Source organism: Elephas maximus, chromosome 27, assembly GCF_024166365.1.
Source record: "Elephas maximus indicus isolate mEleMax1 chromosome 27, mEleMax1 primary haplotype, whole genome shotgun sequence".
Taxonomy (NCBI): Eukaryota; Metazoa; Chordata; class Mammalia; order Proboscidea; family Elephantidae; genus Elephas; species Elephas maximus.
In genome coordinates, this window is record NC_064845.1 from 166,934 (window position 1) to 181,434 (window position 14,501).

Consider the following 14,501-nt stretch of genomic DNA (forward strand, 5'->3'; position numbering starts at 1 on the left):
AGTGGGATTTTGGACTACCATGGACCAGTGACCACCTCTGCCTCCTATTCCCCTTTGCCAGTAGGTGGGTTTCATGCTCTCTCCCTGTCCCTATTCCAACCTTGTATGTTGGGTATGTGGGGCAGACAATGTGTTTGTCTAGTTGACAGGTCTCCAGCAGGAAGGGAGCTGGATCTGGAGAGAACACACTTGGGACTATGACTGGATGAGACACCTGGGGGTCTTTAGATAGGGTGGACGTGTTTGGCACATGAAAGGGGTGTGAATTACTGTGGCTAATAGGGATGACTGTTGTAGACAGGATAATGGGCCCCACTTTGTCAACACAACCTGTACCTAGCCCTTTGCCATGTGACTGGGCCATCCCACCCAGCACAGGGGGAGTAGTCTCTCCCGCCCCTGGGCTTTGAGCTCAACCATGTGGTTTGCTTTGGCCAATGAAATGTGAGGAGGAAGTAGGTAACTGTGTCGGGGCCAAGCCAAGGTGAGGGAGTAGGTAACTGTGTCGGGGCCGAGCCGAGGCCTTAGGGGAGCTTCTTCCTGCTCCCTTGTGCTTCTTCCATGACAAAATATCTGATGCACCCCCGTTTAGGCCCTAAACGAACACGCTGCAGCACACCTGATCCCAACCACAGCTCAAAGCAGATCCTCCTGCCAGGTCCCAGCCTAGATCAGCTGCACAGATGCATGAGTGAGAAAAAAATGATCCTTGTTTAAAGCCATGGAGTTTTGGAGTGGCTGTTTACTCACAGCAACGAACTGATACACCATTTAAAGGCACAGCTTGGGGCATGGAGGTAGTGGGGTGACTGTCAAGCCTCTTCAGTAAGAGACTGTTTAGGAAGTGTGGGAAGGGAATACCATCCAACAGATGCATGCATGTGTGTGCGTGCATGCGTATATACACATACACACACACACACACACACACACACACACACACACACAGAGCCCAAGAGACCTAGGGAACAGGAAGCCAATAAGTAACCAGGTTTGTGCTGAGCTCCCGATTCCTTGCCCACTAGCTCAATCCCTAAAGGCAATTAGTTCATACTGCTTAGAAACAGCCCGCAGAGCACAAAAGACAAAAAGGAGAAGGCACAGAAGAAATGGTGCCTGAGACCTTTCCCGTATCTGCTCGTTAGCTCATCTGGGCCAGGGTGATAAACTACAGCCCCCGGACCACCAGGGCCTCCTACCTTTTGCAGAATAGTTGTGGCCAGCTCCTCTGTCAGCTCTTCTTTGTGGTCCCGCAGGTAACTGGCCTCGTTCTGCTTATCCTGCAGAGGGAACAGAATGGCCGTGTGCTGTGGGTGGGTCGGGGAGACTCAGCAGTCACTCTTAGGGCCAGTCATGTTCTCCTGACCATAAATGCAGCGACAGGTGGGCATTGCTCTATTCAAGCACGGCTGCTGTGACACTGACTTCCTACAACCTGAACTTTCTCCTGGAAGCACGATCCTGAACCACACCCCCCACCCCCAGAGAGAAGTGGAGGGCCATACCAGGCTGTCCCCATAGGCTTCTGCTTTGCAGATTGCTTCTTCGATGGCCTCTTCAGCTACTCGTAAGGCAACAGCCAAGGTGTCCATCATGCTATGTCCTAGACAGGAAATAGAACACAGGCCACTTCTGGAAAGGAGGTGACAAGTAAAATGGCTGCTCCACATCAAGCTCCTCTGCTTATACCCCTCAGTGGCTCCAGGATAAATTCCAAGCCTGGCACACAAGCCCTTCTCACCTGCCTGCTGCCTCCCCCTCGCCATTCATACCCCATGCCCAGCCCAGCCACAAGGACTTATCTGCAATTCTTTCAAAGCTACCATGTCTACCCATGACTCCGTTACCAAGCTGGTTCCTGGGACCCCAAGCCTTGGCCCAAGGGTTCCTCCTCTGAAAAACCTCAGCTCCACCCCCCCACCTTGCTCCTACTCCCTCCCACCCCTGGCTTGATGCCCACCTAAGGTGCTCCCACAGCTAATTGGCTTGTTCACACAGGAGCCAGAGGGGTGCCATCTGCATCCCTTGCCCCAACAGTCACTCTCAGAGAGCAAGGCTTGATCATATTCATTATCGTATCCTAACCCCAAGCACAGCTCCAGGCACCCAGATGTCTGAACAAAAAAAAACTTAATATAAGGAGTTATCACGTTCTTCATCTACTTTCTCGGGTTGTGTTTTATCTATGTGCTTATAACATATAATCGTGATCAAACGTCCTAAAGGTCCCTGGCTGTGCACATGGTTTAATATAAATACAAAATCCATCCGAAGAATTTTTTTAGACTCTAAATCAGTAGTATTGGTAATAACAACACCGGCCAACCTCACTGAGCTCAACTGTGTGCCGGGCCCCAGGCTGAGAGTTTCACATCACTATCACAGTTAGTCCTTTCGACAGTCCAGTGAGTAGGTACCACCATGGATATCCTTTTACAGATGAGAGAATTGCCCAAGGTTACACGGCGAGACTGTCAGAGAGCTGAGACTTGAACTGAGGACTTTTTGTCCCCAAAGACCGTGATTTTAACCATTGAAGTGAGATAAATACAAGCTAACTTGATTTTTTAAAAAAGCACCATCATATTTTTGGTGAATGCATTTTTTTTTTTTTTAAATTTTTATTAAGCTTCAAGTGAACATTTACCATTCCAATCAGTCTGTCACATGTAGGTTTACATACATCTTACTCCCTTCTCCCACTTGCTCTCCCCCTATTGAGTCAGCCCTTACAGTCTCTCGTTTCGTGCCAATTTTACCTTCTTCCCTCTCTCTCTATCTTCCCATCCCCCCTCCAGTCAAGAGTTGCCAACACACTCTCCTGTGTCCACCTGATTTAATTAGCTCACTCTTCATCAGTATCTCTCTCCCCTCCACTGACCAGTCCTTTTCATGCCTGATGATTTGTCTTCGGGGATGGTTCCTGTCCTGTGCCATCAGAAGTTCTGGGGAGCATTGTCTCTGGGATTCCTCTAGTCGCAATCATACCATTAGGTGTGGTCTTTTAATGAGAATTTGGGGTCTGCATCCCATTGGTCTCCTGCTCCCTCAGGAGTTGTCTGTTGTGTTCCCTGACAGGGCAGACATCGATTGTGGCCGGGCACCAACTAGTTCTTCTGGTCTCAGGATATTGTAGGTCTCTGGTTCAAGTGGCCCTTTCTGTCTCTTGGGTTCTTAGTTGTCGTGTGACCTTGGTGTTCTTCCTTTGCCTTTGCTCCCGGTGGGTTGAGACCAATTAATGTATTTTAGATGGCTGCTTGTTGGCATTTAGGACCCCAGGTGCCACAATTCAAAGTGGGATGTAGAGTGTTTTCATAATAGAATTGTTTTGCCCATTGATTTAGAAGTCCTCTCAAACCAAGTTCCCCAGACCCCAGCCCCTGCTTCGCTATCCTTTGAAGCTTTCATTTTATCTCGGAAACCTCTTTACTTTTAATCCTGTCCAATTAGGCTGACCTTCCATGTTTTGAGTGTTGTCTTTCCCTTCACCCAAAGCAGTTCCCATCTACAGATTGATCAATAAAAAGCCCTCTCCCTCCCTCCCTCCCTCCCTCCCTCCCCCCTTTGTAACCACAAAAGTATGTGTTCTTTTCCGTTTTTTCTATTTCTCAAGATCTTATAATAGTGGTCTTATACAATATTTGTCCTTTTGCAACTGACTCATTTCGCTCAGCATAATGCCTTCCAGATTCCTCCATGTTATGAAGTGTTTCAGAGATTCGTCACTGTTCTTTATCGATGCGTAGTATTCCATTGTGTGAATATACCACAATTTATTTACCCATTCGTCCGTTGATGGACATCTTGTTTGCTTCCAGCTTTTTGCTATTGTAAACAGAGCTGCAATAAACATGGGTGTGCATATATCTGTTTGTGTGAAGGGTCTTGTATGTTTAGGGTATATTCCGAGGAGTGGGATTTCTGGGTTGTATGGTAGTTCTATTTCTAACTGTTTAAGATAACGCCAGATGGATTTCCAAAGTGGTTGTACCATTTTACAACCCCACCAGCAGTGTATGAGAGTTCCAGTCTCTCCGCAGCCTCTCCAACATTTATTATTTTGTGTTTTTTGAATTAATGCCAGTCTAGTTGGTGTCAGATGGAATCTCATCGTAGTTTTAATTTGCATTTCTCTAATGGCTAATGATCGAGAGCATTTTCTCATGTATCTGTTGGCTGCCTGAATATCTTCCTTAGTGAAATGTGTGTTCATATCCTTTGCCCACTTCTTGATTGGGTTGTTTGTCTTTTTGTGGTTGAGTTTTGACAGAATCATGTAGATTTTAGAGATCAGGCGCTGGTCTGAGATGTCATAGCTGAATATTCTTTCCCAGTCTGTAGGTGGTCTTTTTACTCTTTTGGTGAAGTCTTTAGATGTGCATAGGTGTTTGATTTTTAGGAGCTCCCAGTTATCTGGTTTCTCTTCATCATTTTTGGCAATGTTTTGTATTCTGTTTATGCCCTGTATTAGGGCTCCTAGGGTAGATCCTATTTTTTCTTCCATGATTTTTATCGTTTTAGTCTTTATGTTTAGGTCTTTGATCCACTTGGAGTTAGTTTTTGTGCATGGTGTGAGGTATGGGTCCTGTTTCATTCTTTTGCAAATGGATATCCAGGTATGCCAGCACCATTTGTTAAAAAGACTATTATTTCCCCAATTGACTGACACTGGTCCTTTGTCAAATATCAGCTGCTCATAAATGGATGGATTTATATCTGGATTCTCAATTCTGTTCCATTGGTCTATGTGCCTGTTGTTGTACCAGTACCAGGCTGTTTTGACTACTGTAGCTATATAATAGGTTCTGAAATCAGGTAGAGTGAGGCCTCCCACTTTCTTCTTCTTTTTCAGTAATGTTTTGCTTATCCGGGGGTTCTTTCCTTTCCATATGAAATTAGTGATTTGTTTCTCTATTCCCTTAAAGTATGACATTGGTATTTGGATTGGAAGTGCGTTGTATGTATAAATGGCTTTTGGTAGAATAGACATTTTTACTATGTTAAGTCTTCCTATCCATGAGCAGGGTATGTTTTTCCATTTAAGTGTGTCCTTTTGAATTTCTTGTAGCAGAGTTTTATAGTTTTCTTTGTATAGGTCTTTTACATCCTTGGTAAGATTTATTCCTAAGTATTTTATCTTCTTGGGGGCTACTGTGAATGGTATTGATTTGGTGATTTCCTCTTCGGTGTTCTTTTTGTTGATGTAGAGGAATCCAAGTGATTTTTGTATGTTTATTTTATATCCTGAGACTCTTCCAAACTCTTCTATTAGTTTCAGTAGTTTTCTGGAGGATTTCTTAGGGTTTTCCATGTATACGATCATGTCATCTGCAAATAGTGATAGCTTTACTTCCTCCTTACCAATCTGGATACCCTTTATTTCTTTGTCTAGCCTAATTGCTCTGGCTAGGACTTCAAGTACGATGTTGAATAAGAGTGGTGATAAAGGGCATCCTTGTCTGGTTCCCGTTCTCAAGGGAAATGCTTTCAGGTTCTCTCCATTTAGAGTGATATTGGCCGTCGGCTTTGCATATATGCCCTTTATTATGTTGAGGAATTTTCCTTCAATTCCTATTTTGGTGAGAGTTTTTATCATAAATGGGTGTTGGACTTTGTCAAATGCCTTTTCTGCATCAATTGATAAGATCATGTGGTTTTTGTCTTTTGTTTTATTTATGTGATGGATTACATTAATGGTTTTTCTGATATTAAACCAGCCTTGCATACCTGGTATAAATCCCACTTGATCAGGGTGAATTATTTTTTTGATGTGTTGTTGGATTCTATTGGCTAGAATTTTATTAAGGATTTTTGCATCTATGTTCATGAGGGATATAGGTCTAAAATTTTCTTTTTTTGTAATGTCTTTACCTGGTTTTGGTATCAGGGAGATGGTAGCTTCATAGAATGAGTTGGGTAGTATTCCGTCTTTTTCTATACTTTGAAATACCTTCAATAGTAATGGTGTTAAGTCTTCCCTGAAGGTTTGGTAGAACTCTGCAGTGAAGCCATCTGGGCCAGGACTTTTTTTTGTTGGGAGTTTTTTGATTACCGTTTCAATCTCTTTTTTTGTTATGGGTCTATTTAGTTGTTCTACTTCTGAATGTGTTAGTTTAGGTAAGTAGTATTGTTCCAAGAATTTATCCATTTCTTCTAGGTTTTCAAATTTGTTAGAGTACAATTTTATGTAGTAATCTGATATGATTCTTTTGATTTCATTTGGTTCTGTTGTGATGTGGTCCTTCTCGTTTCTTATTCGGGTTATTTGTTTCCTTTCCTGTTTTTCTTTAGTCAGTCTAGCCAATGGTTTATCAATTTTGTTAATTTTTTCAAAGAACCAGCTTTTGGCTTTGTTAATTCTTTCAATTGTTTTTCTGTTCTCTAATTCATTTAGTTCAGCTCTAATTTTTATTATTTGTTTTCTTCGGGTGCCTGATGGATTCTTTTGTTGCTCACTTTCTATTTGCTCAAGTTGTCGGGACAGTTCTCTGATTTTGTCTCTTTCTTCTTTTTGTATGTGTGCATTTATCGATATAAATTGGCCTCTGAGCACTGCTTTTGCTGTGTCCCAGAGGTTTTGATAGGAGGTATTTTCATTCTCGTTGCTTTCTAAGAATTTCCTTATTCCCTCCTTGATGTCTTCTATAACCCAGTCTTTTTTCAGGAGGGTATTGTTCATTTTCCAAGTATTTGATTTCTTTTCCCTAGTTTTTCTGTTATTGATTTCTAGCTTCATTGCCTTGTGGTCTGAGAAGATGCTTTGTAATATTTCGATGTTTTGGATTCTGGAAAGATTTGTTTTATGCCCTAATGTGTGGTCTATTCTAGAGAATGTTCCATGTGCGCTAGAAAAAAAAGTATATTTTGCAGCAGTTGGGTGGAGAGTTCTGTATAAGTCAATGAGGTCAAGTTGGTTGATTGTTGTAATTAGATCTTCCGTGTCCCTGTTGAGCTTCTTACTGGATGTCCTGTCCTTCTCCGAAAGTGGTGTGTTGAAGTCTCCTACTATATATGTGGAGGTGTCTATCTCACTTTTCAATTCTGTTAAAATTTGATTTATGTATCTTGCAGCCCTGTCATTAGGTGCGTAAATATTTAATATGGTTATGTCTTCCTGATCAATTGTCCCTTTTATCATTATATAGTGTCCTTCTTTATCCTTTGTGGTGGATTTAAGTCTAAAGTCTATTTTGTCAGAAATTAATATTGCTACTCCTCTTCTTTTTTGCTTATTGTTTGCTTGATATATTTTTTTCCATCCTTTGAGTTTTAGTTTGTTTGTGTCTCTAAGTCTAAGGTGTGTCTCTTGTAGGCAGCATATAGATGGATCGTGTTTTTTTATCCAGTCCGTGACTCTCTGTCTCTTTATTGGTGCATTTAGTCCATTTACATTCAGCGTAATTATAGATAAGTAAGTTTTTAGTGCTGTCATTTTGATGCCTTTTCATGTGTGTTGTTGGCCATTTCATTTTTCCACATGCTTTTTTGTGCTGAGACGTTTTTCTTAGTAGCTTGTGAGATCCTCATTTTCATAATGTTTAACTTTGTGTTTATTGAGTCGTTACGTTTTTCTTGGCTTTTTTCTTGAGTTATGGAATTGATATTCCTTTTTGTGGTTACCTTTTTATTTACCCCTATTTTTCTAAGTAAAAACCTAACTTGTATCCTTCTATTTCGCCTTGTATCACTCTCCATCTGGCAGTTCAATGTCTCCTATATTTAGTCCCTCTTTTTGATTATTTTGATCGTTTATCTATTGATTTCCATGATTTCCTGTTGTGTGTATTATTTTGTTTATTTATTTATTTTTTAGAATTCGTCTTAATTTGTTTGTTTTTGTGCTTTCCCTGTTTGAGTTGCGTTGATATCAGGACGTTCTGTTTTGTGACCTTGTATTGTGCTGGTAGCTGATATTATTGGTCATCCGGCCAAACAATCTCCTTTAGCATTTCTTGCAGTCTTGGTTTAGTTTTTGCAAATTCTCTAAACTTGTGTTTATCTGTAAATATCTTAATTTCTCCTTCATATTTCAGAGAGAGTTTTGCTGGATATATGATCCTTGGTTGGCAGTTTTTCTCGTTTAGTGCTCTGTATATGTCGTCCCATTCCCTTCTTGCCTGCATGGTTTCTGCTGAGTAGTCTGAACTTATTCTTATTGATTCTCCCTTGAAGGAAACCTTTCTTTTCTCCCTGGCTGCTTTTAAAATTTTCTGTTTGTCTTTGGTTTTGGCAAGTTTGATGATGATATGTCTTGGTGTTTTTCTTTTTGGATCAATCTTAAATGGGGTTCGATGAGCATCTTGGATAGATATCCTTTCTTCTTTCATGATGTCAGGGAAGTTTTGTGTCAGGAGTTCTTCAACTATTTTCTCTGTGTTTTCTGTCCCCCCTCCCTGTTCTGGGACTCCAATTACTCGCAAGTTATCCTTCTTGATAGAGTCCCACATGATTCTTAGGGTTTCTTCATTTTTTTTAATTCTTTTATCTGATTTTTTTTCAGCTATGTTGGTGTTGTTTCCCTGGTCCTCCAGAAGTCCCAGTCTACATTCTAATTGCTCGAGTCTGCTCCTCTGACTTTCTACTGCGTTGTCAAATTCTGTAATTTTATTGTTAATCTTTTGGATTTCTACATGCTGTCTCTCTATGGATTCTTGCAACTTGTTAATTTTTCCACTATGTTCTTGAATAATCTTTTTGAGTTCTTCAACAGTTTTATCAGTGTGTTCCTTGGCTTTTTCTGCATTTATCCTAATTTCATTTGTGATATCTTTAAGCATTCTGTAAATTAGTTTTTTATATTCTGTATCTGATAATTCCAGGATTGTATCTTCATTTGGGAAAGATTTTGATTCTTTTGTTTGGGGGGTTGGAGAAGCTGTCATGGTCTGTTTCTTTATGTGGTTTGATATGGACTGCTGTCTCCGAGCCATCACTGGGAAACTAGATTTTCCAAGTAGTCAGCTGGTGCGCTGGCTCCTAGTTCTGAAAACAGTCGCTGTCTGCCCGTATTTGTTCGTTTTCCGTCTCTAAGTCTGTGCTTGTTGTTCAGAGTTCGTAGATTGTTATGTATGTGATCGATTCCCTTGTTTTTCCGAGTCTTTGTTGCAAGAGGGATCCGCGGTAGCGTCCACCTAGTCCGCCATCTTGGCCCCCGCCTCTGGTGAATGCATTTTTTAATATGGCAAAAAACAGGAGGAGGGATCCCCAATCAGAGGACTTCCACAGGTAACAAATTCTCTTTGGAGCTAAGTTCTAAGAAGAATTCTACTTCCTTTTAGGCACCAGATATTTGCTTCTTATTCGTAAATGAGAACTTCTATCATCTTCTCTTAGTTTGCCCAAGAAGCCAACTTATGTCAGGAACAGGGATGTAGGTCTACGGGGCTACGTGCCTGGGTCTCCATTTCCCCAGTATCCATCTCCTGTTTCCATTTATAATCTCCTAGTCATACACTGTTTAACACATGTAATCTCCTGTAATCTGCCTCAAATTCTTTGTGGAGTGAGACAGGGTTTAAGAATATTAATTCATTAATCGATCATTTAATGAAAAATATAAATTCAAGCTTCTTAGACACCTAAAGATGCAAATGTGGACAGGAGGTGGCATTTGGAAAACACAAAAACATCAACACAGTTAAGGTCACAGCGCTATGCCAGCATAAGTATGTCACAGGCTGGCTATGACAGTCGTGGTAAAGCTGTGCAGAGGCACCCCGGCCCAGGGCTCTGCGTACCGTGGGGGAGCTGACCGAACACACAGTTTTCCCACTGTAAAAGATAATAGGTTTTTCAACAACCTGAGACTATAAAAGTTATGCTGTTATCACGTCTTAGGCTGGATTCCCTGGAGAAGTGAAACCAGTGAAGTGTATATATGTAGATGTACATGTATATATATATATACACATAGATACACAGAGAGAAGGAGAGAGAGAGAAAGAGAGAAATTTATCTCCAAGGAAACGGTTCACGCATTTGTAGAGGCTGATTAAGACCCCTGACTGTTGGTCAGGCATCAGGCTGGAGGCTTCTCCTGACCCACATAGCAGCAGGGGCTGATGAATCCAAGGTCGACAGGTAAGATGGCAGGCTGTTGGCTCATGGACCGCCTCTGAGAATGGCAGGTAAGACGGCAGGCTACTGGCTTACAGGCTGCGGACGCCAATGATTCCCAAGATCAGCAAGCAATGTGGCAGGCCACTGGCTCAAGTCCCAAGAACCAGAGGTCAGATCATGACAAGCCAGATGCAAGATCCAGAGTGAGTACAAGCCATCAAGTTTTGCCAGAATGTCCATATATACTGGATGCAGGCCACACCCCTGAGGAAACTCCCAACTTACAGTTGATTGGCTAATCACACCAGATCATGTTATAGAAGTGATTATAACACAAAATGGAGGATGAACACATCATTATGTAACTGTTAAATTATATCATTACATAATGCCAAACCACTGAGAATCATGGCCCAGCCAAGTTGTCATACAACCTTAACCATCATATTACACCAAGTGCTTCCTGGAGATACACACTGGATCTCCCATCTCGCTTCTTCAAGACACCCATCATTGTATTTGTCACAGGAAAGCTCCCCACAAATCCTTGATGAATCAAAGAAAAGTTTTCCAAGTAGCTCCTGCATTCTAGGCTTTGTGGAGGGCCCCAGGGAGGTCCCAATGAACAAACTGAGCCCATGCTCTCAAGTACTTTCCAAACTATTGGTGGGCCAGATACATAAAGTCACTGCTACAAGGCAGAGCAGTAGATCCTGTAATGGGGATGGTTATCAAGTTCCACAAATCCCTAGAAACAAGAGCCTGGAGCTAAAGCCAGAAGGGTTTTGGATGCCATCCTTATGTTTACGAGTTTTGGATGACGGCAACGTGAAACACTGAAGATACTTCTGCTGAAAAGTGAAGGCTCAGGCTGGTGTTTCAGAGAGAAAAACTGGCAAGGTTTACGAACGAAGGATGAGCAGGCTCAAAGACTAACAGAAGACCAGTTAGGTGGTCGCAGAGATTAAAACAGGGCAGTAGTGGGTGGAGATGCTCAGACCATGGACCTCAGAACAGAAAGGAGGGGATAGAATTGGAAATAGATGTGATAGGAACTTGGGTGACTGGGTGGAAGTGAGAAGGGAGTTCGAAGGAATGATAGCTCTTGCTGGTTGTCATGGATTGAATTGTGTTCCCCCAAAATATGTGTCAACTTGTTTAGGCTATGATTCCCAGTATTGTATGGTTGTCCTCCATTTTGTGATTATAAATTTATGTTAAAGAGGATTAGGGTGGGATTGTAACACCCCTACTAAGGTCAGATCCCTGATCCGATGTAAAGGGAGTTTCCTGGAGTGTGGCCTGCACCACCTTTTATCTTACAAGAGATAAAAGGAAAGGGAAGCAAGTAGAGAGTGGGGACCTCATACCAACAAGAAAGCAGTGTTGGGAGCAGAGCGCGTCTTTTGGACCTAGGGTTCCTGAACAGAGAAGCTCCTCCTCCAGGGGAAGATTGAAGAGAAGGACCTTCCTCCAGAGCCAACAGAGAGAGAGAAAGCCTTCCCCTGGAGGTGATGCCCTGAATTTGGACTTGCAGCCTACTAGACTGTGAGAAAATAAATTTCTCTTTGTTAAAGGCACCCTCTTGTGGTATTTCTGTTACAGCAGCACTATATAACTAAGACATTGGTGCACTGAAGATGCTGAGGAGCTTGATTAAAACACCCCGAGGTTAAGGTCTCTGTGGGATCTTCAGGTCCTGAAGAGCAAGAATAGAAATCTGAGTTGGGAACTCTGCTCCAAGATCAGGACTGAGCATTTCCAGATCAGCAGCAAATGGAGGTGCCTGGAGGCCATATGATGGTCTGAGGTCACCCATGGAGAAGGTGCAGACAGCAAGGATGACGGGGATGGAAACATCATGAGAAGAACTCCAAAGAAAACAGTACAGAGTGTAGAAGAGACAGAGAGTGGGGGCCATGAGAGGAGGGAGACTCAGGAGGCACTGGTTATCAATTTCCAGTCCTTCAGAGAAGGAGCTAAAGTGATGGAAAAGTTTTAATTTGAAATTGAATATTTGTTTTGATTTTAACCCCTGTTATAAGTGGACTATTATACTGGTATAAAGAAAGTAGAAGCTAATCAGTAAATGATATATTCTTTATAATACTTTAATACAAGATGTACAAGTAAGTAGACTGGTTGTTACATTGCAATTATGGAAAAACCTTGGGTAGTTGACTGCAAAGTATCAAGTGTTTGGGGGTAGTGAACCCACCTGTGGATCACATCTTGATATATATATACTCACCTATTTTGATGATAGGATCACACAAATGGCAATGACAAGACCTGTGGAGAATCTCACAGAGCAAGAAATAGCTGCATCCAGGGGTTACGATGCAACTGGGAGACCTGACAAAATCTGAAGGTGTTTCTATTCCTCCAACACCTTATTAGCTGCAACTGTTAAGCAGCCTTACCTTCTGATTGCCTATAGAATGTTGAATCACTGCCTGAAATGCTTTCGTTTTCCAAGTTTGCCTCCAAAAAGCTTCCTCCTAAAGAAAAGAGAGGGAGAGAGAAAAATGAATCTCAAAGCTCTTCAGTGAGCCCTGGTTCACTGTGCCACAAATTGACAAACCATCATCATCTACCTGGGCTGAGTTAGTTTTGCAAAGAGTGTTCGAAATCACTGGGTCCCACAACAATGCCACAACTTTTGACCCGCAGCATTTTCCTCTCACAGTGGCCCTTGCAGTAGCACTGCGCCCACCTCCAACCTTCTTTTGATACCTTCTCTGGAGGCAATATGGAGTGAAAGACAGAACAAGGGATCGAAGTCTGGGGATGTGGGTTCAGTTCCCAGCCCTGCAGATTATGACTTATGTGACCTTGAGCAAGCTACTTAACCTCTCTGAGTCTCAGTTCCCTTATTAGGAAAACAAGAATAACAAGAGAACTCTCTCCTCAAGTGTGATGGGACTTTGTGTGTCTGGTGTTTAGCTACTGTCCATGGCATAAATCCACACAGATGCCTTTAGCTAATGATCTATCGTCACCACTCCCTTCCAGAGAAGACAGTCCACATACAAGGAACCAGAGGGAGGCAAGGTAAGTCATGGCATTCAATCCTTAAAGGTCAATGGCTCTTCTCTGGTCTCCTCCAGATTAAACATACAATGCCGATCTTAGTTCCAGGCCTGGGAAGAGCAGTTGGATAAGCAAAAATAGCTTTAAGTGCTTTTTAAGTTGTGGGTTTTTACAATCTCTGTCGGCATATTAATTCATCAAATGAGATCCTTGAAGGTGGGGAGGGTGACTTTAAAAAAAAAATCATTGTATTCCGAGTGCCCAAGATCAAGCCTACACAGAGAGTGTAGCTTGAAAAAAATTACTGAATTAGATGCTGGTTAAAATGCTATTTGACTGAACTCAGGAGATAAACATGGGGTATGTGTCTTAGCTCAAACAGGGGCACATGTCATGATGCTAAGTCAAACTCAGCAACAGGCCTTCAATACATACAACACACTCTATGCTTTCTTGTAAGGGCCGTCGTGGGGCTCCCATGTGGGAACTCCCGAGGTATTTGCTGTAGGTATTTGTAGGTGTTCAGTAGACTAAGGCATTCATGAAGTAAGCTGTTGATGTGGTAATTCCATGGTAAGTAATCCTGACCGCAAGCCATCCTGGGAGGAGTGCACTCTCTGTTTGTGTTTTCTGACTAGGCTGTCAGAAGGCCTGGTGCCCACTTATTCTAGCTATCGGATCGTTATGAGTTGAAATCGATTCCGCAGCAACAGGTCTGGTTTTTGGTTTCTGTAAGCAGAATAGCTCTGTAGGTAGTTTCCCCAATTATGCAGCTTTAGGATATGACAAAGGAGCCCTGGCTACGCGCTCAGTTGCTAACCAAAAAGTTGGAGAAAGGACCTGGCAATCTGTTCCTATGAAGACTACAGCCCAGGAAACTCTATGGGGACAGTTTTACTCTGCTATAGGGTGACTATGAGTCATAATCGACTTAATGGTACACAACAACAATGGGATATGACATCTTCTCAATTCCCAGCCCTTACATCTAATGTCAATATTTCACATTGGCACAGCTACACCCAGCATGCATCCATTCATCCATCCAAGTATTCCATGAACACCTACCATGTGCCTGGCCCTGGGCTAGCTGTTGAGGGTACTTTGGTGAGCAAAGCCTGAAACCACCCCTGCCCTGACAAACTTGATAGTCCAGCGGGGGAGAATTCATTAATCAAAGATTTACTTATATAAATATGAAGTTATAGGTATGTTATATGAAAGTGGGGTGGGGAGGTGGGAGAGCATTCAGGGCTGAGGAAACGGCCCACACAGCAAGTGGCAGTGGGGCCAGCAGGCTGCCTCTGAGGCCCTGCGGCTGGGCTTCAGACAGGAGAAGCATGGGAGGAGATGGCCCTGGAGACACCAACGCTCAGGTTGCCATGGCCAAATCAGTGTTTGGATCTTTA

The 14,501-nt window shown here is 42.5% G+C and overlaps 1 protein-coding gene across 11 annotated transcripts in view; it reads right to left on the minus strand.

Annotated features, from left to right (window-relative positions):
* Positions 1 to 14,501, minus strand: part of MYRIP (myosin VIIA and Rab interacting protein) — a 372,549-nt gene that overhangs the window by 93,391 nt on the left and 264,657 nt on the right. For all 11 annotated transcript variants that reach the window (XM_049870921.1, XM_049870920.1, XM_049870918.1 and 8 more), the window contains 3 exons: positions 12,483 to 12,560; positions 1,506 to 1,603; positions 1,200 to 1,280 (listed from right to left, as the gene is read on the minus strand). In XM_049870921.1, coding sequence (XP_049726878.1) covers positions 1,200 to 1,280; positions 1,506 to 1,603; positions 12,483 to 12,560 — 257 coding nt within the window. The remainder of the gene's footprint in view (positions 1 to 1,199; positions 1,281 to 1,505; positions 1,604 to 12,482; positions 12,561 to 14,501) is intronic.